General features: G+C 38.1%; 1 protein-coding gene across 13 annotated transcripts in view; it reads right to left on the minus strand.

The window, feature by feature from the left end:
- Positions 1-374: 374 nt before the first annotated feature.
- Positions 375-25,308, minus strand: part of CDC42BPB (CDC42 binding protein kinase beta) — a 99,793-nt gene continuing 74,859 nt past the window's right edge. The window contains exons 22-40 of one of the 13 annotated variants that reach the window (XM_074825167.1): positions 24,147-24,194; positions 22,961-23,050; positions 22,448-22,537; positions 21,942-22,047; positions 19,384-19,520; positions 18,662-18,801; positions 16,983-17,064; positions 13,492-13,708; positions 13,048-13,110; positions 8,979-9,575; positions 6,240-6,337; positions 6,045-6,129; positions 5,777-5,897; positions 5,568-5,685; positions 5,082-5,264; positions 4,614-4,652; positions 4,374-4,482; positions 4,214-4,284; positions 375-2,136 (exon numbers count right to left, since the gene is read on the minus strand). In XM_074825167.1, the coding sequence (XP_074681268.1) occupies positions 2,005-2,136; positions 4,214-4,284; positions 4,374-4,482; positions 4,614-4,652; positions 5,082-5,264; positions 5,568-5,685; positions 5,777-5,897; positions 6,045-6,129; positions 6,240-6,337; positions 8,979-9,575; positions 13,048-13,110; positions 13,492-13,708; positions 16,983-17,064; positions 18,662-18,801; positions 19,384-19,520; positions 21,942-22,047; positions 22,448-22,537; positions 22,961-23,050; positions 24,147-24,194 (2,526 nt within the window). In that variant the 3' untranslated portion in view covers positions 375-2,004. The remainder of the gene's footprint in view (positions 2,137-4,213; positions 4,285-4,373; positions 4,483-4,613; positions 4,653-5,081; positions 5,265-5,567; positions 5,686-5,776; positions 5,898-6,044; positions 6,130-6,239; positions 6,338-8,978; positions 9,576-13,047; positions 13,111-13,491; positions 13,709-16,982; positions 17,065-18,661; positions 18,802-19,383; positions 19,521-21,941; positions 22,048-22,447; positions 22,538-22,960; positions 23,051-24,146; positions 24,195-25,308) is intronic. The other 12 variants (XM_074825172.1, XM_074825170.1, XM_074825168.1 and 9 more) reach the window with 12 other exon arrangements.

Raw genomic sequence — 25,308 nt, forward strand, 5'->3', positions numbered from 1 at the left:
AGTCTTTATTGTTTTATCACACAAGATGCCTGAATAGATCCTGCAGCCTCCTTACTATGCTTCAGCTGTAAGGAAATAGTCATATAAATGATTTAAAAATTAATTAATGGGGCCAGCAACTCGATAAAACGACAATTCTAACACAAACTGAGGGCACAAAATTTCAACACTGTATTCCACCAAAAGGACTTCCATCGCTCCTGAACATGTATTTACGTGCAGAAACACCCCCCTTTCTCTTAGCATTCAGGTACGGAGCTTCAAAGGATCTTTCAGTTTATGTAAAATGTCTATGTGAACAAAGTGAATTTACCATGAAACTAAAGCAAGTCTCAGTGGTAGACTGTTTTCACATGTCAAGACAGACGACTATGAACTTTAAAACCTCCCTCTTCTGCTTTATTGACAGGTAAATTGTTCAAAAATGTTCTCACAATTCAATAATTACAAAGACTTAGACTTACATTAAAAAAGTAAAAACCAGAAAACCCCCAAAGCAGTAGTGTCCAGCTCTAACTGAGCCCCTTTATCAAGAATCTGAGAAAAAGAGCAAGTACTGTCAAACACTTAACGTAACAGGATTAAATGTTGACTAGAACACTCAGTTTAAACTAAAGATAAGTGCACGTCCTATACAGTGTTTCAGAAAAGAACATTAGCCATTGGTATATCATTAGCCTATTTAAACCAAATTTTAAATAAGTGACATCCAACTGTCATAAAATTGGCACAGAAGGCACACTAGTGTGACAATGACAAACTGGATATGCCAGCCACTGAATTAATTACAAGCTTTTAATGAAACATGGTCACAAATCTTTGATTACTAAATGTATAATACATGGAAGCATGAGATTAAATATACACGCAAAACATCACCACTGCACGTGGGCCATAGCAAAATATACAGGAGTGTGTTGTGCATTTTTCTACATGATCAATACTTGATTAATAATCATGGGGTCTTCATGCAGGTGAGGCTACAATTAATGAGAAAAGCAGCACCCCCAGTTACACATCCTTCACGTTCCACTTTGGTAACCGATAAAACAGACTGATGTTTTAGTGCGATATAGTCCCTTAGATCAAGCAGACTTCGAGGGCAACGCGTCCACGAGAGGCTTGCTAGCTAAACAATGTAGTGTGTCCTTACACCAAAAAACCCAGGAGAAACAACTTCTCAGAAGGAGATAGGCAGGAACGAGGAGTAAAATTTTTTTCACAGCAGTAATTACCAGTATTTTAAAAGCCCTGACTAATGACTGATTGATGAGGACTAAAAAGCAGGGTATGGGTAAAAGATAACCGGCAGTAGTCCTATGTACAAGACTAAAAAGTTGATAGAAAGATAGAAAGACAGTTATGCAGCTGTATATGTAATGGCTAAATGAATTAAAAGGCCACAAAACTATAACCAACTTTTATTTGACTTCCTGGTGATTCTATTGATGTTGGAAACAACCTACAGCTTCCTAGCATTCTCCTTAAGATTTAGGAAACAAACAGTTATGGGAGAAAGGGAAAAGTGTATTCATCTGAGGATGTAACTAGACCTGCTCACATTTCCTATTTAGAGGTCCAAATTGTGTCTAAAAGGATTTCCTGCTAATGAGACATTACATCATTCTATAGAAAAATAATATTCCTGATATTGTAGCAATATTATCAGTATCTCTCTCTATTTCTTTTTCAGCATAAGAATAAGACTATTTACTGGTGGCCTTAAATGCTCCTATGCAATAAAACTGTGTCACAGCTGTGCAGAGAGGAATCAACCGTAACTGAACAGTGAACAATTCTGCATAAAAAGCTTGATCGTTATTTAGTAAAGAATTTTCTTCATTTCAATAGTTTGTATCTACAATCTGGATATATAATTATTCTTGTACAACACTAGAGATTCAGTGTCAGTCTTGGCACTAGCATCTGAGACAGCTTTGCCCTGCTCTTGAATACTCCATGGAGTAGTGGATGATCGAAGACAAAATGGTGAGAGCGGCAGTGTTATGCGTCACAGGTTGACTGGTCCAGTCCATCTAGTGTAAGCTGATTCCTATGAGGAGAGTTGGGACTTGGGGGCCCACTTGGATTTGAGCTGTTGGATGGAGTAGAGTGTTTGGTGGAGTCTGAATCAGGCTGTTAATGAGAGACATTAAAAAAAAAAATTATGCTTACTTAAAATCAATTCTTTACACTCAAATGCTTTCAAAGGCACTCAAGAATTAGGGTGAACAACACCTATGAAGCAGTGTGTATTAGATCATTTCATAGCTAAATATTCATGCAAATACTTCCATCATTGTCAACAGGCTGGAGTGCAGTCCTGAAGGCGACCTTCTGATGTAACAGGAATTATGGGAAAGGAAATTGCTACATCTCACACTCCTCTCCTTTAGCCACTGCAAAGCCTTCCTGATGGAATGCATCTATCTGTCCACTGTTGTTCTGGATTTACCAGCCTGCGTTTTTCAAGCAATTTTTATAGCCCAGGAGTAGATTTATCTGCCCATATAAACACGTAAACCATTATGGTCAAATCATCTTCAGTTTGGTGAGAAGGAAGGAAACAAACGTATGAACTGTTTACAAAACAGCAACAGTGACAAGCATGTGAAGTGCCTGACAAAAGAGTGAAGGTTGCCAAGTATCGGGCTGGACATCTGGAAACAGAATATATTTACTGGAGACACCCCACATCAATATCTAATAAAGACAGTCTATCCACAGTTACTTCCCCAGCATTAGACTGGTTGTTGGATATTTGCTCTCACAGACTGGTCTCACTTCAACAGGATGGCTGGCAAGTTTCCCACTATTTTGGTGAGTTACAACCCTGAGCACTGCACACATTCACAGCTAATGAAATACTGCACAGGAAAAAATGGTACCATCACAATAAGTTATTTTCAAGAAAGGGAATATATATTTAGCAGATAGATTGAAAGGTAACATCCTTCAAGAATACCGTTCACAAGGTTTTGCATGGCTCAAACAATAATAAGATCATCTATAACAAGATTATTCTAACACGATCCAGTTCATGCTGTGATAAAGCTAAAAGCCATGGGAAAAATAGTATAAAGCCAAAAGGTGTTAAAGCCTCCTTTTTCAAGTTTCAAACTACTTTTTTTTTTTTTTAATTTAAGAAGTCATTAGAAATTGTAAAATCCACCAAAAAAGAAAACATTGTAAAAACCTTAGAATCCATCACTACTTGCGCCTACAAACAGCAATTATCGTTGGAGCATGAATGGAATTTGGAAAGGATGCTGCAGAATAACTAAGTCAACTGACATAGTCTGTCATCAGCACCTTTGAAAATCAAGACCATTTCAAAGATACTGTGTTTAGAGATCTCTGTTTTCACATGCTGCTAATGGCTTCCTCAAGGTGACAAAGGAAGTCGGAGTGTGGCTGGGATCAGAACTCTGGACAAATGCTTTGACTTGGGGCGTACTAAAGCATCCTGCAAAGGTCTGGCTTTAGGAAAACACCCTTCAAAATACAGAAAATTACATGGGCCCATAGGTGGGTACCAAAAAGTGCTAAAAAGATGCAAAGATCTTGATCTAGGAGTTCGCCTCCCAGGAATAATTTCTAACACTTTCCTTGCACAGGCAGTACTTAAGCAAAGCTTGGAAGAAGCTATACCTATGACAAATAAAGGAAACAAGAAACATACATCTTCTCTCCTTAGATTCAGGGACACCAGCTTTGTATAGCCAGGACATTTTCAGTTTGGTGACTACTGGCACATATGTAAAATTTCTTTTAGCAAGACTAAAAGTATTTTAAAATATGACCCCTTCTCAAGTTACATGACAAAAATTCTTCCTTAAGGCAGCACAGAAAATTACTTAACTAGTCGTATTACTTTGCTATTCTACGCTAATAGCCCAGGAACATTTTTAGGAGCTCTGAGGACATTTCATCAATTAGTCAAATTTCCCTTGTCTACAAAGCTTAATCCAAGACATAATACTTCTTAAAATACCACCATAAAAAGATCTTTCCACAGCTTTGCTTTTGTGCTGGCATATCTAACTTGCAATCATATATTACAGGCTGCAGGAAACATTTGTGAAAGGAAAACATCTTCAGAAAGAACATAGCCTTTATGAAGTATTTCCTCAGAAATTTAATTTATTGGAAAAAGAAAACAATCTATGGCAACAGGATATCATCAGTCTCCATTTAATAAAAGCCACTTTACCTCTTTGTCAAACTCCTGGTCAGGATCGGACATACTTCGGGAAGGCATGGCTCCTCCCACATCACTGCCACCTGTAGAGAAAGAGAGAAAAAAGGCAGGTTTACACCTCTTGAAGTCATAAATTACAGCTCAGAACTGACAAGCTTGCTTCCAGCCTTACTTGATGAGGGCCATGAAATATAGGTTTTGTTTCTCTGCTGTTGCTGCTGCCGTGAGAGGTTAGCCGTAGACGGACATGGTTTTTCATCCTGTGCAGCAGGTAGGACACTCTACAGTTGAAATGAAACACCTTGTTAGTCAGCAACAAAAGCTATCCAACTAGGAGTTGTTACTCATGAAAACTTTACTGTGCTTTTGAAGCTATTACAACCCAGTGTTGGTAGAAAAACTCTGAACTTACTTGACCACATCCACATATTTTCAGTAACAGACACAAACCCTGAGAAAGACAGAGAAAGAACTAAGCCCCATAGCAGCCACTGGAACCTGTCAGCCAGCAAACCCTCTATGAAGGGGCAGGGACTGTACCAACAGCTCTGTTTTCCTTCCTCCTCCTGCTGAAAGGACAAATGCATTACTCTCATCTGGGCTAGCTGAGAAGGATAAGAGAAAGCCTGACTAGCAGCTATAAAACGAACATAAAAGTGTACCTTCACACCTTCCTCTTGTGGATTTAGCACTAAAATAGCTCACAAAATGCTGCATTTGTTAAATACAAAATAAAAATAATGCTATAAAGCACTGCAACTTGCATGCATTTTAGTTACCTCCACAGCATTAGTTTTTTCACCCCTTGTTTTAGTCATAGAATTGGCAAAGTGCCACAAGCACACCATTCCAGTTCCTAACAGTTTGCAGCTACTCCTACCCTTGCTAAGGAAGCAGAGAGACAGGAAGAGGAAGAAAGCAGAGGGGAGCCTTGCAGTGAGGAATGGTCACTCTGGAGAAAGATTTCAGCAGAGATAGGGCTCATGTGATAGATGTGCTCAAAGCCTGTTGGAGGTGATATCAGAGCAGAATGTCGAGAGGATGAGGAGGAAGGAAATTCATTCTGTTATTTTAAGAAGACAAACAAGAAAAAGGAAGGAGGAGAGACTGATCATTTACAAAACTACTACAAGATCCTGGCAGTGATATCCATTTCTTTCATTGTCTCATTCACAAGTCAGCTAACAGTATTTCCTTGCACAGGATTTAGAAGCAATGTGCATCAGGAAGGTTCACCTTTCTCAAAATGATTGAAAGAAGAATTTGGTACAAAGATAATAGTTGAACTCCATACAGCTCATCTTCACAGTTTTTCTGAGCAAGAACAAATGCACATATATCTCCCTCCCTTTTAAATGTATTTTACCAGTGGGAGGTCCATGAGAACCTGCATTCCATCTCCTGGTCCCATATGAGCCACGTGGTTGAAATTTGTTGGGTTAGAAATCATCTTTGACCTTAGCTCAGGGTCTCTAAGCATTTCCCTAAAAGAACAGAGTGATTTTTACTATTAGCATTCCCAGTCTCTGCATGTCATCATGTATATTAAGTCACATACCACAGTTAAATTCTTACCGCCTTTGTTGTAATCGCTCTTCCTCGGGAACCTTAAATACAAATCTTCTTTTGCTCCTAGTTCGAAGCATTTGCTTCTTGCTATTGTCAGATGTTTCTGGTACACTGAGGACAGCTCCTGCTGTAATATCACAATGCAATTTCACATACATAGGTACACGCTGACCCAGACGCATCCAACACAAGTTTCATCTCATGCAAAGGTAACACTGCTTAAAATTATTCACTTTGTATCATTTTCCCATTTCTCCCCTTGCTCAGTACTCACCTGCAAATTTGTTTTTGAAATATATTAGTCTCGGTGGTTCACAGTTCAGGAGATTCAGCGTGCCATCCGTGTTCAATGGTCTGATCTGTTTTGAGGAAGGAGGCAGAGAATTAATTCAAGCCTAGCATACACTGTGAAGAAACATCTCATTTGGCATTAGCCAATCAAGTTCTATATTCAAAGAAAATTACTTACCCTTCTCAGGCCAATAGTCTGGACCCATTCCATAGTGTTAACATCAAATACATCAACACCATACTCACTATACACTGTTACGTATGAAGAATTGCAACCTGCATAGATTAAAAACAAACAGAAAACCCTAATGTGGTTTCAGTAGTCCAGAATTGACATATATTTGAGCAAATTTCAATAGTTACAAGTTTTCCACTATGTGCAAGATACATTCTAAACTACATTTTCCCAGCTCCACTTTCAAGCAGATATTTTTGTGATAACAGATTTGCTAATGACAACTACCAGCATCATGGAAAGATTTAAAATTGACCCTTTCAGTATTTTTAAACTTCAAATTATGATCTCATGAAACTGCAAAATGGCATCTGAAGTTTTCAGATGCATGCAAATTTGCTACTTTGGAGGAACTGAGCAGTTAGCTTTTCTACAGATGCAGATTACTTCATTTCAGAAGCAGCAAACTAACTATACATCTGCTGTGTGCAGGGGAAAAGAGAGGGCCACCATCTGTGAGGTGGGTCATGAAGTCACGATGCGGATCTGTTCTCAATTTCCTTCCTCTTTTGCTAACAATTATCTAGCATTAGATATTCATGGATGGGTTGCTTTCATCAGGTTAACAGAAAAATGTCACAATGCTTAAAAAGCCCACAACCCATTTTCTCTTTTCAACTTTTTTTTTTCAAAAACCATAAAAGGCATCAGCAGACAAGTTTATTTTAGGTCAAATGAAAAGCAGAAATCCCTAGAGCTTCATATCAACATGCTTCTGTTCACGTAAAGACTGTCCTGATGTAAAAAACAGTTACTAGAAATTTATGGGATTTAATAGAGAGAAGAGCTGCTTCAATAAACAAAAGGAAAATAACCCAGTAGGACACTAAACACATCACAGAATCCTCTTAGAAGAACTGAAGTAAGGTTGTGGTGTTATTTTTCAAATTCATTCACAGAAGGCCTTGGATAGCTATCATAAATACGTATCCCAGCAGTGACTTATGGTGAAGTATTTATTATGTGGTGTCATGGTTGGCTTGGATGTCCAAGTCAAGGGAGACCACTGAGCACCAGACAGAAACACCAACTGCTTTTGCCTGGCCAGATTGTAGCCCAGGTCAGCACTTACCAGTCAGAGCTGATGAGCTTGTTCAAATCTCAACTGGTTCCTAGAGACACATCAGTGTCTGCACTGGGCTTGCCCACGTTACAGCTTTGAGACCTGCTGCCTCCAAGTCTCTGCACTGCACCCTACCCAGGCTAAGCAGCCCCACGACGCCTACACTGACTCAGCACAGAACCAGCACATTCAGCTGGTTTAACTGCAACCTAGATGGGCTGGGCCACCCGAGACAACAGAGCTGACTGTGCTAACATGAGAGGACTGAATGCCCTAGAGAAATTCTCCATCCTATCCTAAAACCTCTCTACAACATGGTCCTTTACCACAGCACAAACTGCAACGGGGAAGAACCATTTCCACTTTGATGATCTCCTGATGGGACAGTTAAGAAAAGCCACCATCACTAGTGACAGACACCAGGACTGAGGAAGGAGGACAAGGCTAATGGAAAGGGAAGCAATCCAGTTTCCTCTGACAGTGGAAAAAGTTGCTCTTTCTACAAAAACAACCCTAAGCCAACACCACTCAGGACTGCACATACAAGAATGCTATAAAATAGTTTACAGCAAGAACAGCATCTAATAATAACAGACAAAACCATTAACTAGCAAGTCTAGTTTGCTGAAATGCAAAAAACTGTAAAGCTGATAAAGGAAAAGGAAACATTAGATTTGGATAATTGTGTTTTAAAGTAAATTTGCAACTACATTGTTTCCTTGGGCCTTTGCTTCAGACTTCTGTACAGAAGTAGGTCAGAGTAAAGCAAGCAAACAATTTCAGTTCAAGACAATTAAAATTAAACAAACTGCTATTAGGGCCTGGCCTGATCAAACCAACGTGCACCTAACTGCTCACTGTACTATTTAAACACAAAGCTATTTCTTGCCTTCAATCATTCAAAACATTTTAATTACTATTTAAGCTTCAAACAAAAATCCCAGTTTTATCATGACTGCCTTTGACTACCGAATACTGAAAAATGCTCTGCATGTGCTTCTAGCCTAATGAGCTGATAAACCAGTGCTCCTGAAATGACCAGAGTGGTTGAAAAATTACCTTCCACCTGCCTATATTTTTTTGGAAATTCTCCCCATAAAAATAAAACCAAAAGGAGAAAAATTGCTGCCAGTTCTGCCTAAAGCAGTATTTTTACCTCCTATTTTGTTATCTTTATGAACCTTTAGAGTCACAGTTACATTTCTTCTTCAACTTTCTACAGTACCTTGAGTACGGGACACAGAAGACATCCTACAGACAACTAGACATTTATACTCTCTAAGGGAGCAAAAATCTTTACAGAATTTCACAGACCAGTAGTCTTGCACTGTCCTGCATCCAGAACTACTCTCTGTAAAAGTTATTTTGCATTCCATTATTCGTTCTTCTGTGTTCTGTAACAAGACAGAGCTTCTTTTCCTGCAGCATCCAGGATTTCACCCCAGGAGATCGCCAAGTCCAAAACTACCATCAGGAATAACTATGTATCCTGTTAACTCATCAAAACTTAAACTGTAGATATTGAAAGACAAACCGAAGCAAACTAGAATACAATGCTGATTATTTTTAGACAAGTAAAGCAGCAACAGGGATATGGCAACAGAAAAACATATACATACTACAGGCAACAGGAGTTGCAGGCCACATTAGTTCCTGCATGCGTGACCTTCGACCTTGCGAATCGACGTATACTCCCATATGGCTGAAGCAAAGCAGGTATTCCTCATTACTGAGCTCCACAGCACAAAGGGCATCAAAAGACTGCTGTGAGAGGAAGATAAGCGAGGGGTCATTAGGATTTACCAGGTTTATAGATTGTCCATCTCCCTGGATGGTCAACAGAGAGAACCCAGACTGGTAGCCAACACAGAGCTTGTCCTTGAACACTGTCATCCACTGTACAGTTCCTGGAGCCTGAATTTCACTGAATTTTTTATGGAAAGGTTTAGTTCTGTGAATTTCATAGCAAAAAACCTGTCGTTTGACAGCCACAAACAAACAAGTTGAAGAACTCTTCTTTAGTGTTCCAGTCGTAATCAATTGGCAGCCTTTAGTTTCTGCAAGCTTAATGTCAAAGTTTCCTTCCGACCCATCCAGAGAGGCCCAGGGGTAAAGGTGAACGTGATGGTTCCGACCGCAGACAAGGATGATAATTTTCTCCTTGGGAGCAAGCTCTATCTGGTACACCTTCTTGCAGTCAGCAGCTCGGACTATCACTGCAAAGGAAACAAGAGCTGCCGTAAGTTAAGTAAGAAAACCATCAGGCCTGGAAACATTACCTACTGATGTCTGAAAATGAATCTAAACACAAGACACATACCAGGTAAGAAAGAGCACTCATAACACATGTTCAAAGCTCCATTATTAATTCTCAGAACAATGAAACAAAGCATTCCCATAACTCTCTCTATTGATAAAAGGTCTCAATGCCACTTTGCAGGAAAAGGCTGCTTAACATCTGGGATAAACGGAGAAAAATTTTTATATCATAATATCTGTACTATCTATACACTGCAAGATGCTGTATCTTCTGAAACAGATCCCACCTTCAGGAAAATGTCAGCATCTTCAGTAAAATATGGAAGACCACAAAATTAGCAGAACACACAAGAAATAAAAAGTATTTGATGCTGATAACTGAGGATACAAAATGCTGTACTGCTGGCAAATATCTCAGACAAATACAAAAGCAGTACAGTAAGTGGGTGTTAAATACCTATATGGAAAGGCAAAAAATGCAGGTGTGTGATGGGGAAAGAAGAAATGGGCTTAAGCTGTAGGAAGAGAGGTTTAGGACAGGCACCAGGAAAAGCCTTCTTACAGTAAGGACTAGTTAAGCTACCCATGGAAACTGAGTAGTTTCACTGTTTCAAGGGTTTTTTAAAACTGGATTAGAGGCAGCTAAGGGGTTTTGGTACAATGTGTTCTGCTTTTGGGATTGTAGGTATACAGGCACGGTCAAGGAAGTAGTGAGTATTTCATGGGGTACAAACAGAAGAGACTAAGCAATTCCAAACTAGGAAACATAATACACATTAGCCAATTATATTTAAATGTCACTTTCATTTTTTCTGTTAGCTGAATGCATTCAAAATATTTGTGAATTAAAAAAAAAAAAATTAACTGGAAATTATATGCAATTTTTTCAGTAGTAGTTCAGTAACCTAACCAAGTTACCAAATTCTATAAACAAGACTTCGGCTGTTTAGATCACAAAGCCAAGTGCTTCTGTGGTGTCCCCTCACTTGCGCAAATAGATGATATGTCTGAAGAAACATGCTATGAAATAACCAGCTGTTGGAACTCTGCCACAGAGAAAAGATCGTTTTATTTTTTTCCTCTAGCTCCAACTCCAGCTTACAGTTTAGTTTATTTGTCAAGAACTAAGTGATATTCTGACCACAGACCTTTGACATAAGCAGCTGGCAGTTAATTAACACTGAAAATTACAACTGCCATAAAATGAAAAAAAATTACGATTTATGAAAGTGCTGTTAACACACAGGAACTGGCCATAGAAAACTCCTGCAAAACATCATTACCAAAACTGATAATTCATTTTCACATTTACATATGACACGGTGATGCAGATAACCATTCCTTTATGAAATGACCTTTCAAATTAAATGAACAATTTTCTTTTATGCAAGAAGCTGTACTGGAATCTCTGGAATTATTTGCATCTAAAGTTATGTTTATATCTAAGTACTTACTGAATGGTGACCACTGGAAGTTTACTCAAAGGAATGGCATTTATTACTGCTAAAATGAATTTCAAATATCTGCTGTCTCCACGTATAAAGCAGTTTCTCCTGGAATTGGGCAATGGCTTATTCTAAGCAAGAAGCAGCAATAACATTTTGCTTTTTGCCCCAAAACCACATCCCTGACTTCATTTGTTTTTGAAAGTCAAATCTTTAAAAACCTGCATTCATTGCTTTATTTTACATTGAAATGCAAGTTTTAGCATGACTTGCAATCCAACTTTCAAACAGGCACAAACTAAATTGCATTGAAAAAGGAAATTCAAATTCTTCCACAAAGGTTAAATTTAAAGAAATATCTTTTTCGAAATTTGAATGACAATGACTAAAAACAGTCAAAGGGATATTTCAGGAGTGTCTCAGTGATTTTTCCAAAGTCAGGAAAGGCACCTTTTAATTTCACAAATCTGTTATCACTGACCTCAACACCCTCAACTCCCAGATAGCTAAAGACACCAGAACAACCTAAGCTCAGAGGTTATAAATACAGGTGAAGAAAGCATTAGGCATTTTGTTAGAAACAATCCTATCAAAGAGCCAAAGCTGTTAGCTCTTATACCACAGAATGTATGGATTTAGAGTGCTGTCTAAATTTAGAGTGGCTCAGGAGTTATAAGAAAGCGTGGATTTCACAAGGCATGTTTGCTGCTTTTAAAGTCAAAGAAAAAGAAGTAACTAATATTTTCTATGGTAACCTGGAAAAGGATAAATAGTAATAGATTACTGTATTTTAAATCTGCGTTGCTTCTTAGAAATATATTACTTCTATAAATTCAGTTTAACTCAATTCAGGGTTTTTTTTGTTTTGTTGGTTTTGGGTTTGTTTTTTTTGTTTTTGTTAATTTGTGCATTCAGAATAAGAGTATCTTATTTTGGAAGCAGAGTGAAAAATTAACCAGACTTGTTCTTTGCTTTTCCATGTTTAAAATTGCATTTTGTATGGATTGATCCCAATCTATCCCCATGCTCATGTGCTAGTAATCCTCTTGGTCTCCCATGCTTTCCCTACCATTCCAAGGCATGTCTCCCATCGTTATTTGTGTTTGTGCTCAGATATTAGGTTAAAGAGAAAAATGCTTCCCTTACTCCCTAGCTGTGATGTCCAGTAATTCAGTGATAGAGGGATATGCCTGTGCTGCCCAGTGACTATGCAGCATACACTTTGCTGTGGTACCTGGAACATGCTCTTTGTGAATTTCTGGAATGGACATGGCAAGTCTTCAGAAAGAACAAGCTAAACTGATCCCACTTTTCTCAAAGCAGAGGGCAGACTGCATTATCAACAGGAAAGAAAAAGCAAGTTCAGGAGGAAGCATGGGGTCATGGAAATAAAGAGATAATGGAAAGGGGGAAGCAAGGCATTTGTCTGAAACAGAGTGTGAGTGGTTGTCAAATTTCTGGAAGAAACAGACAACAATATATGGCAGCTTTAATGGAAAGTCCACAAACTCTTGTGTTGCTTTCACTGGCTATCTAACTTCTAATTCATGGATGTTTAAGTTCTCTGATGGTGCAGGTTGGAACAAGTCTGTTTCCATGTCAAATTTCTCCTCACTCAATTCAAGTTCTATTTAGTAAGGGCCTGATAATTCACTGTGCATCAACCACTGCTGTGTGCCCTGTATGTGCTCTGTGTGCTGAAGCATTTTGCTATCTGCTATGGGAACACAGTTAAGTTGAGAACATGTCAGAATATGCCCAGCAACTCATCCCTTTAATTTCAGCCAGTCAACTGAATGTAACGATAATGATCAAATTAGTGCACTTATATCTCACATTCACTTTTCCTTCTCATCAATTAATCGAGTGCTTAATACTTACTATACATGAAGGGCTGTTGTGTAATCTATATTATAACAGCACTAAAAGTTATGGAGCTCATTATTCTGTATGTAATTACTGCATGCATTATGGCCTAACTTACCGTCACGGGTCACCTCTATCACATACAGTCCTTCTTCTGAACCAATTGCTATTCTATCTCGATCTAAACCAGGAAGGAAAAAAAAAGACTATTAATTCAGCTACACTTAATCTTATCTTTAAAACAGATTGTTTGCTTTGAACAGCTGGAAAAATTTCTGGACAAACAGATTTTCAACAGCAAATCAATTTTGCTTAAGTTCATGCAATCTGTCAAAAGCATGCTATATACCATATTGTTAAACAACTAAACAGTATTATTTACTCCAAGTGGTTGAAGAAATTTGAATATCAATGCAAGATTAGCATTTTCCCCCCATTAATAAATTCCTGTGAAGGAATTCAGCTGAGGAATTTATTTCAAGGCGTCAGTGCTCTCATTACAGAAGCCCATCTAAAAGCTCCAACAACCCTCACACACTTCTAAAAGTTAAAACAAACATACCTACAATAGCAGCAGCTAAACTTGCTTTAATAAGAGGCAGTGTACTGTCATAGGCTTCTTGTGGAATATGCACAACTTGGTTTTTCAGTCTGTTTTTGTGCAGGATAGACTGCAACCCTTCTAGGATTCCAACCCACTTTCTCTTTTCATTCTCATTTTCTGTCAGAATCAGTAGAGAACAAGACTTTGAAGGCAAACCTAAGAGAGAAGCTGTCACCTTTTAACAGACAGAGAAAGTGAAATTAATAAGCATAATAAAAGCCCTTTTTGTCAGTATTATATACTTCACAGAACTGTGAAAGTAAAATACACTTTTTCATAACAATGCAATGATGTACCTGAGGGGTATGCAACACAGCATGCAGCTAATATGGCCACATTGCTTCGAAAAAAAAAACACTCATAAGCCACAGTGGTTTTGTTTAAAAATACTCAGCCTTGATTATTCATTCTGAACCCTAAAATACGGACAAGGAACACTACATTCCTTTCCTACAATAATCAATACACGGCATTAAAATCTTCCTGCCCTGAACTGGAATCTCAGTAGCGTGTCATAATTTGTCCTGATCCCTCCCCCCACCATCTTTTAATAACTTATTTAAAAGTGACACGCATGCTGAGTCAGATGCATTTAAATCCAATGCCATTGCTATGATCAGTTCTGGATTTTGATTTTGCTACTTAATTTTCAATATATTTGTCCAGGAGGAAGAGCACGTCATATCTGCATTATAAACTCTGGAGGAAAGCAATGTTCTGATACTGAAGTACTGCATTCTCCCACTTCCCCACATTAAAAGAAAATAACTATGGCAAAAATAACTATGGCTTCACATAATTTTCAGGTAAATCATCCTACAGATCTCAAAGTAGAATGTACTCTGAATAGAAAAACTATCCAGGAACTTTCTATTGCCCAAAGTATGCACTTACTAATTCTTAATACTAGTTTTGTGTCCTATATGAAGAGATTGAGGGGTCTGTGAGATCATGGGAAATATGCCTTCAGGCACAGACAAACAGGCCATCAGCCAGTATCAGCCCTCACGACAGACTTTTAGAATAACAGTAGTTAAACAGAAAACAAAGCAGCAAAAGGTGCAAAAGGGCAAAACTGAAGGCTGTAACTATTCATACATGGAATATATGCCTTGATAAGAAAATCACCATGAAGATGGATGATGTGGTTATGCAACATACACTTCCTGAAGGAGTGAATGAAGCAACAACATTCATCTTAAAGACAAAATATATCTGAAAGTAAACTTGGGACAATAGGATGTCAAAGACAGAACTCCAGAAGTAAGATGAAAGTGAAGAGCAGTAGGAAAAGAATGGAATAGTTTGCAATTGCTCATAACTCTTATTATTCTGCATCAGGCTTTGTTCATGTCTGAACTGTAACTAAGCATTAATATTTTAAAGATGGATGGAGGCATAATGGATAATATTTCTAAATTTGAAAACCAAACAAAACCAAATCAGACTTCAGCTGTGGTTTTCCCTTTGAAGTATCACCATGTATTAGTCCTCAGTCTTTTGAAGGTGGCATTTTACATGCAGTCAAATGCAGAAAAAGTGGGAGAAATTGGTCATAATATACCTAGCATTATTCATCATATAAATATCCAGTATTTGCTATGAAACTTGAGGCTTCTCAACTCAAACTGCTAAGCTGTGGAAAGACTCCACTACAGACACTCTTACAGTATTATTAAAAATGTATTGATGGCAGCACTTCAACTGCAGTGTCTGGATGCCAGGATGGCCTAACATCCAGCTTTAAAAATTGGTTACCAAGGAGAGATGTTGGAGTCTGAGACAAGTTCTTCCTCTTCTTGGTATCACTGGGGGTCAGAGGTGGCAATATTTTAATGTTTGGCAGCATTCTGGTATTGCTTTCTACTGGTGGAAGATCCAAAAGAAATGAAAATCTGTCTTTGGTGGGTAACCAATATCATCAGGTGTTAGGTGAAATAACACGTATGAAAGAAGGACCACATTTTTATGCAGATGATGTGAAGTAACAGTTTTAACCGTTGTGTAGAAGCCACTCTATGTCATTATGTCAGCAAGATGCAAATCTAGAATTGAGAAAATAAGACTCTCTTGCATCAGATATTACTGGTTTACAGTTTTGGAAATAATCCTTCTTTTGATGGAAGACATAAAACTGAGAGAAGAGGTGGACTTTGGCAGCATCTTCTCTGGTTCCTGTCAATCAGGTATTCAAATGGATATACTCACAAACTAGGCTTCTAGTTAATTCATCAGATCACTTTAGTAGGGGATAATCTGATGACACCATGGAGAGATGATGTCATGTCTATCCATATAAGTATATTCTTAATGGGGATATTTGACAAGTTTTTTTTTCAGCTACCCTGAAAAAGTTAAGAAAAAAGTTAAAAAAACCCTGCAGATAGAAATTACAGCAGCAAGTCAGGTGGGCTAAACTGTATGGATGCCTTGTTCTTAAAAGAATCAATCAACATTCTGCATAGCTCATTTTCTTTCCTCAGAAGTCTTTCCCACAGTATTTGCTAACTTGAGAAGAGAGCAGCCAGATGGGAATAAAAAACCCCAAACATTTAGAAACAAGAGGAAAATGAAGGTAAAAGTAGTACTAAACTAAAGGATGAAAATGCACTGCAAAAAATTTCTACAAAAAAGCAGAAAAGCAAAGCCACATAAGCATTCCAGTTGCCAAGACATTTCCTAAGTAAAAGCCTAAAGGACCAAATGATTGGGACTGCATGGGACTGTCAGTTCTCTGGCTGCCATGTTCCACTGACTTGATTCTAAGTGGCTGAGGATCAGAGATGCTGAAAACAGTGAATTTCTGTATTCAAATGCAAGGAATTAGAGAAGCATACGTTAGTAGCCAATATTTATATTTTAAAATTCCACATTAAATATATTTCACATAAAACCTAGGAAAGAAGTTCCTGTCAAAAACTAAATACAGCATCAGATATAATATCCTCTTTGATGTATGTTCTAAGTAGAGTGAATTATTTTATCTTATTTTAAATTTTTTCTACTATACTTAAATGTGAAATTAAGGAAACTGAAATTTCAAATTTTTTTTTTTAAATACATGACAAGCTAGAATCAGTGAGCATAACCAAGCTTCAGCCTACTCTGTTACAGCATCAGTTCCTAAAGCAAGAGTCCTCCAAAGCTAAGAAACTAAAACCAGCATCTGGTAATACCAATGGAAGAGGAGACAAAAATATACTGAATTATAATCAAGAAAATAAAAAAGCCAAACTTTATATACAAGGAAGCAGCAAAAGGAGAACTTTACTCTTTACAGTTCAATTATAAGAGGACTATCACATTGTTCTACACATTTCAGCACCTCTTGTAAATTCTTATACTTCTTCATAACTTAATAGACATTAAATATGGAAAACATATTTCACTATCAAAACAAACACTAGTATTTAACTTGTATTTTCTTTAAAGTAAATTGGTAGCCATACCCTGAATATACAAGGGACGTCTTTACGAGTTGCATGTATTACATCCGATGCTAGGACAGAGCTCACACAAAAATCTTCATCTCTAGTAAGAAAGAGAGAAAGAGAATCACATATATGCATATACTAACATTATTCAGTGAAATCTAATTGATACCACAACTGTTTCAATAAGCTTCAATCTCCTAACACCACACAGAGGTAAAAACTGCCATCACTGCTTTGTTATGCTCTAACCATCCTTGGCCCAAACAATTCACAAGCTATGTTTCTACAGCACTCAGTACGTGCAACTCAGTTCACCTGAAGTTAAGTGGAGCGGCTTTGTGTAGTTTTGGTTTACTGACCACACCTATTCTACAATTAGCAGCAAGAATATGGCTCTTCCAGCCCAGCAGACACATTAGAAATGAATAATTCATACCTCAATGTGTAGCAAGAGAGAGGGGCCTTTGGAAAAAAAGAAAAATCACATAAAAAGCTCTTGGCAACGTAACTATAGTTTGTGGGATTCAAATAAGGGTTTTCAAAACAGCTAGATTTTATTCTCTATTACAGTAAAATAAACAGACATCAGAACAACTTTTGCATTTCAGAGTGCTCCACTCCAGAGGGCTTGTCTACACAAGCTTTTTTAAACTGAATTTGACCAAGTTGATCACCATAATTGCCAATTTTAGTGTAAAGATGACACTAATGCCTGAAACTTGCCCACGCTAGAATTTATAGCTGTGGTGGTTAACATCTACCAAAACATCTAAGAATCCTCAGAAGACAGACTCAAAGAGGCAGCTACAATAGCAGATAAAGCATGGGACAGTTGGTATAATATCTGACTGAGTTGCTTCAAGCAATGTACTGATATGAATGCCGTTATTTGCAATACTTCCACACTTCTGCTCCTGCTGCCAGCATGCCAGAGAGCTGACACTGATCGTTCTCAGAGAATAAATGTGAGAACAGAACAGCAGTACTGGTGCAACCCCACGATACTACTGTCTGGAAAAAATATAAATCAAGGTGGCTGATAATGCAAACTTCACATTCAGAGATAGAAGGTGCTGTAACATTAAAAGGTATTATACTTCCTTGACATTTCCATAAATTGAAATAAAAAAACCTTCTTGGTTTACTGAAAAACCTTCTTTACTTACTTTACCTTACTCTGATCAATGTAAGTTGCAGACCTTGTGTAGAGAGTGTTCAGTGGTTCAAATGGTTCACCATGAAAAAAACAACTCCTGTGAGAACGCAGGGTCAGAGCCACTTGCATTGTAAATTCTGAATTTACAATGCTTTTCTGAAGACTACTTCAGTTTTTTAATGTTCCTGAAATTACTGGCTATGGGGATGATTTGTGACTCAATGTTAAGGTCAGAATGCAGGGGAAAAACAGATCTACCAAAGTCTATTTGTTTTCCATGTATGCATATGGAATTCTAGGAAGAAGTATGCTAATACTGTAAATATTAGTGATTGTAGTATAGGTGACAATAAAGTCACTTAAGCAACTTGTTGAGCCAACTCGTTCAGCCTAAACTTAGCTGCAGTCTACATATGGAGCACATGGGTCTTCTCAGACCAGAGTTCTCATGATCTTAAAGGTTCTTGTGTACTATAAATAAATATTCCTGTTAGGAAAAAAATACAGAGGATTTCTACTCTGTTATAATAATACAAACCTGAGATCCAAGACTTGACTTGCAACAACTCCAGGCTGGGTGGACTTTCCTTCAGGCACATCATATAAGAACAATTTACAGTCACAGACAACTGCATAAGCCCTCTGCCACCCTTTCTTAACTCCTGTAGGCTTTGGGACCTGTGTATAAATAACTGATTGCTTATTAAATGTAAGCACATGTAGTAGACACAGAAAGCAGGGACATTTAGAAAAGCTTATACTTAGATCAACAGAATTAGAACACATTCTACTTGCCCTTCAAAACAGAGTGAAAAATGTCAAGTAATCAAGCAATCATTTTCCCTCCCTTAAGTTCAACCATTCTCTGTTACAGTTTAATAAATACATTGGGTAGTATTAGGACAAACAATGGGGCTTGTATATTCCACAAATGCCAAAATGGTAGGACAGTTTACCTTTTATATTATGCTTACATCAACAACGACAGAAATTCTTCCTTAAAGCATGCTTTTTTCCCCCCCTGCTGCTTATGAACATTGTAGCTACTAATCTACTAACCTTTAGCTCTTGTAGTAAAACCAACTGTTTCTCCCACATCTAAAGCAACGAAGGTTAAATAAGTTACGTAAATGGCACACAAAGCCTTAAGGCCTTAACACAATTTAGGAGATCGGTTTAAACATACTTAGAGGTTCCAAACTGCATAGCTGTAAGTCAAGTTTAGTACTCTTCTCTTGTCCAAGAACAAAAGACTATTACCTTGACATAACCTTTATAGGCGGTTCCTATTCCTCTTTGCACATCTACTCCAAGAGGCCTTTTGGCTTGCTCAGGAGGTATGGGGCAGACCTGAGGTGCGCTATCCTTGCAGGAAACATGGCATGCAAATGAACACACTGAGTACAAAAGAGAAAATTCACAGTGAAATGCACGTATAAGTCAATTACAACAGGACATTAACATAGTCTACCCTTACGTTGAGCAAATTAATCAATCACGCTGAAACTGGCAGTCAAATATTGCAATAGCCAACTATGCTAAAGGAGTGAACACACCTAGATATTGCATGAGACTCCAAAGTGCTTTTATTTTCTTTTTTAAGGCTATTACTTCCATAAAGGGCAGGAACTGAGTCCACATTTCAAGGCAACTTATGAAAGCATTTTCCAGAAGGAAGAGGAGTTGGTCAGCCTCACTGGTGTTAAGCAGCAATTAACCCAGTCACAGAAGAGGGAAAAGTAAAAAAAGGATAAAGGAGGAATAAAAATTACAGAGCAGTCACAGGAGACAAGATAAACATAGTAGGTGTTTAATTTGATCCAAGTATGCAAGAATACTGCAAAGACAAAGTAAAACTAAACTGACAAAAAAACCCCAGAAAGGATTAAACTATTAAACACAGGCAACAGACTTGAAACCAGGGGACAAGGACTGAAATGCTGTGTGGTGAAAGGGGCATGTATATATCTCAGAGTTCAAATAAGGAGCAAACATCTATACTAATCGTTGCATCCTTTCTTACCATTTACACCACACTGTACCACTTTGTGCTGCACCAGCAAGGCACAGAGGTCTCTAGGTCTCTTGTCTATAGAGCACTGCACACAGAAGCACTACACAGAAAAAAACTCAGAATATATGTCACTTCACATGAGATAGACTACAAAAACTGTGGAATGAACTAACATGTTGTATCGAGGCATTCAACCCACAGGTTATGGGCCAGATCTTTCCACAGATATTTGTTCTAGCTACCCTGTTTCTACCAGTAGGCTTGAGAAGGCAGTGGGAGAGTGGCATGGCACTGTGATCTATTCTGTCCCTCCTCCTAACCATATTCTCAGAAGTGGGCGTCTGGCAGATACCCTATGCACATCTAGTCCTGTAATTACAGAGGGTCAAAGGATTCCAGAGAACCTGGAAACAGCCTGCTTCTGCTACAGCCACAGACTGGGCTACAAACCGCCTCCTCACAATGCCCAAGGGAACAGCCAGCAGAGAGGGCTGCCCAGAGCAGGCTGCCAGCCTCGTTCTTTGAGCTCTTGTCTGCTCTCAAGAGGACAGGGGTTACCAAAAGTCATGGATGCAAAGTACTACAGGTGCTCCCCAAGACCTGATAATAAATTCAGCTCTTTCAGGAGGCATCATAATTATTTAGGACTGTGGATATCAAGGCACACTGGTTTCAGAATGGGGGAAAATCCACAGGTCAGTTCCACAGGCCTCTGGAAGTGCAGCTGTATTTTACCATAGTCTCCAGCATTACAAACAGTAGGAATTGGGAAAAGCAAGTGATTTGCAGTGGAACATGGCAAAGTTTTGTTCTACTGGAGTCATCTCTATTCTTATGTCAATGTGATTCTAGTTTTTTCTGTAGCTCTCAAGATATGGAGTAGAAGCGGCAAACTGGAAAGCTAATGATGCAGAGCTTAAACAAAATACATGAAGAGAAAAAAAAAGACGCAAAGTTGATAGCTACACCAAGGGAAAAAGACAGTTTCAAACTTGCAGGAAGAGATGCAAACCAAGAGTTCAGAACTGTCAGCAACAGGAGACAAAAGGCAGCCCCGGGGCAAGTGCTGGCAGAGCTCTAGGTGCTCCTGGGGAAACGCTACCACCAGAATATCTGTCAGGAGAAGCACCCTGAAGGGCAGATGAGGCAATCTGAACATGATACTGAAGGTGCCAGTAGGGAGGGTGTCACTAGCAAGAACTAAGCTGGGCACAGAAATACAATAACGTTATTTATACTGCTGAGTCTTTAACAGATTTGTGGAGTACGTACTGAATTCATGTGTCTAATCAAGATACAGGTAAGTATTTTCAAACAAAAATACCTCCACATACTCAAATATGGAATTCAATAATGACACATGCACCAGAGAAAGCATTTTAAATAAAACTAATGGAAGCAAGATGGCTACAGGCCAAAAAACCTAGCAAATGGTCCTCCCAACACATGGGGCTTATGATGAGGATAGCACAAAATAGACAGATTCATGTTACAAGAGCATTCCTGTAGTCTTCTCCACTACAGAAACAGAAAACAGTCCTGCCTTCCCCATCTCCCCCCGCAACTCGCACTGTAACACCACTAATGTTAGCAGAATAGTAATATGAAAGGGAACCATGAGGGCTTATATTAAATCTATTACTTTAGAAGTCTGGTGATGATGCAAAAGAAAGGAGAACATTCAGTGGCAGCCATCCCTCTCTTTCATTCCCTCCCCAAAGAATGGTTGTCTTAAAATACATTAGCGTTTTTAGATTATTTTTTCAGGGACTTGCTGAAAATATAAAAAGTTTAACTGACTCACCGTCACAGGCATAACCTTGTCGAAGTAATCCCACCATAAGAGAGGTGCAATGACTACACTGAGTAGGGCTCGTGAATGACTTGATACTGAGCTGGTGAGCTTTAGGCTGAAAGATACATTTGGGATAAAAAAATACTTTTCACTTTCTGTACCTATATAATGCAAGCATTTCCCTTCACCACCCTCCAGTATATCAGAGTGTACATTATGAAACCTGGGCTTCTTTTAAGTAAGTGCAGCTTGTAAAAGGTGCTGCAAGACAATGGTAACAATTTTACTTCCAACTGCATATGCCACTCAAACCCAAACCTGTAACCAACTATTTTTTGTCATCCCTTCTGAGGAATCAAACCCCATCAACTTGCATTTGGAAACAAAGATTAAAAACACAGACCTAACAAACACAGGACAAAACCCAAACAGGACGAGAACAAACATGGAGGGCTAATTTATAACTGTTATTTTTTCCTTTGTTCTTTAGAATAAGGTTAGCACAGTCCCCCTACCTTTGGTACAGCTAGAGAAATGGATTGAATGGTGGGGGAAGGAGCAGCAGGCATCCTCTGAAGCCGAATTGGTTCCTGAATCACAAAAAACTGTAATTGAGCAAAATGAGGCTTCAAGAATTTGTTTCAAGATCGGGGTGGCAAAGCTTATTGTTTTCTGATTTCTTTTTTCTTTTTTTTTGAAAATTATCAAAAATTTAATTGTCATAAACATTCTGATTTAACAGAAACAGATTGTGTTTTAAAGCACTCACAGGAAAGCCTGCACACTAACAAACAAGCAGCAATACAGAAAACATATGAAAATGAGGTGCATCAACATAAACAGAGCCAGCAAAAAGGTTTCATTTGCAACTGTTCTCAAAGCATGTGCAATTAACACTGATACATTGCAAATAAGCAACATTCAATCCTGCTTCTTCATAATGAATGCTGCAATATGTATTTATCATGAACAAGACAGAGAGACTTTCTAGTGAATTACTCTTCAGGGTAAAATAATGGCTCTCTTACTTCTTGTTGTTGCTCTGCAGTTGCCACTGAAGTGGATGGTGAAACTTCTGACTTGGGACCCTGCGCTTCCTGCTCACTAATAGAACTGGTCTGCAAAAGTGACAGCAAACATATTAGATTAGATACCACAGATCTGATGAAGTGTTCTCACATCAACAAAATGGAAACTAAAAGCAGTGCTGATTTCTATACGCAGTACACACACATCTAACAACTTTTCACTCTGAAAAAAAGTTTTCCTCAGAACAAACTCTGCCACCTGATGGAAAATCTATAAAGCTGGAAGTACTAAAATGCAAAACCTCATAGTAGGCAGTATAAATGCTTAACAGTCACCTTCTCCCAGTAAGGCTGTGTCTAATCTCTTGCATACAGGTATGGAAAGATGTCTGAGAAGTTTGGCAATCATCCATAAAATAGCTTAGTTCTTATGGCAGCTTACTACATTAGGATTTTTCTAGCACACAGCAGCCAGCAATTCTGCCACAAGAAAAATTCTTAAAGTAGTACTACACGATCTAGAAAAAAAATGGTTGGCCTCTGACATTAAAAGAATCAGGTCTACTTAATCACATTGTCTTACATTTCACTAAAATTTAAGACTAGCATCCATTACAAGCCTTCTACTAATTTCACTCTTAAATTAGCAACTACTAATTGCCAGCACAAGGGGGAAGTATGTTACAATTCCAAAGCTAAAGAAGCTGGGTGTGGAAGTAGGACACTGTATTACTGTACTCTGAGGACATGATGAAAATAATGATTAACAAACATCAGATTAGACTTCACATCAATGATGTAATTAGCACTAAAGGCAACAAGTAATGAATCATTCACTTCCCAGCCAGTTTAGAGAGGAAGATGGCTCAAGTTCCGTTAGCTCACTAAATATGTTCAGATAGTTGTTAATTTTTTTGTTATTAATTGATTGGTAGGGCTGGGCCATTTAAGATCAAATTGTACCATTATGTAATACGAAGTATTTAAAAATGCTTTAGCCATATAGATACTCAAAATATAAAATACTAAGCCTGTAAAGAGGTATTAAAAGAAAACTAAACTAGCTCTATTTAGTGGATTAAGTTATAGAGAAGCTGAGGAAGCAAAATACCTAGTTTTAGAAGGCCAATTTTACTATGACAGGTCACAACAAAATAAGGAGACAAAACTACTAGCGAAAACTTACTTCTTCCCAAAAGGCTAGCAGAGAAGATGTAGATGAAGAAAGAGAATCCTTTGTTGTAACGGATATGAGGGATAAAAACGATCACTTATCACTCACAGAAAAACTTCAGATAGAATATTAGTAAGCAAGCTAGCTAAATAAAATGTTTTATATGGCCAAATGGTATTTATTAAAACTAAATTAACCCAGAGCAGACGACACTGACGATTTATAAGTACATGTGAAAAAAACCTGTTAATGGAAGTCATTAAATACAGTACCAGCAATTTTTATGTAATTCATCAGAAAATGCCACCTGCATTTCCGTAGCAACTATATACTTATTGCAGGATCTGTAGAACGGAATCCTGATTAATTATGGGCTTGATATTCTACATGCTACTGTTTTAAGTATATCTGTTACTTTTTAAAGCAGTATTTTACCAAGGTCAGTAGACAAAAATTATTATTTGGATAGTAACATACATCATTTTTCGCTCTCTTCCCTCCATGTCATCCATATAGCACATCTTGCTGCTTCAAGCAAGAAAGCCAGTGTGGACATTTTGTGACTGGGAACAGCACATACACAAAGTGTATGCAAATATCACAGCATGTCTACAGGCTTTCTTTTTAGCAACAGTGACAATTTGGAAAAAAAAAAATAGAGTACATATTTCAGATATAAAATCTAACCTGAGCACCTTTAACTCAGCTCCCTAAACATAGCAAATTATTCTTTCCAGCTCGAGCTCTTGGTTTTATCCTGACTGTCTATGTTTTGCAAAAAGAATCCCAGAAAATCTTCATGGATCAAGAGTTCATGAAGTAAGGAAATGTGGTTCAGTGTTGCATTTAACAGCAACATTCCTCAGGGAATGCACAAACCTTTTAAAGTGCAACGCCCACTCGGAGCTGTGATTTGTATGATTAGTTTTCTAAGGATCAGAGGGTGTGTCACGATAAACTTACACCAACATCTGTGGGTCCCCTGATACTCTTCCCAGTTCCTTCTACTCTAATCACTCCATTAAGATCTGGAGCCAACAATTTTACATATCTGTTTAAACACTCCTTGAACTGTGTGAATACTTTTCCGTGTATTAACCAGCATCTTCCAACTGCAAAGCATTTAATTCCCTTATTTGTAACAGGGTGTGGCAACCTTTCCAAAAAACCTTAA

This window comes from Strix aluco, chromosome 4 (genome assembly GCF_031877795.1).
Source record: "Strix aluco isolate bStrAlu1 chromosome 4, bStrAlu1.hap1, whole genome shotgun sequence".
Lineage (NCBI taxonomy): Eukaryota > Metazoa > Chordata > Aves > Strigiformes > Strigidae > Strix > Strix aluco.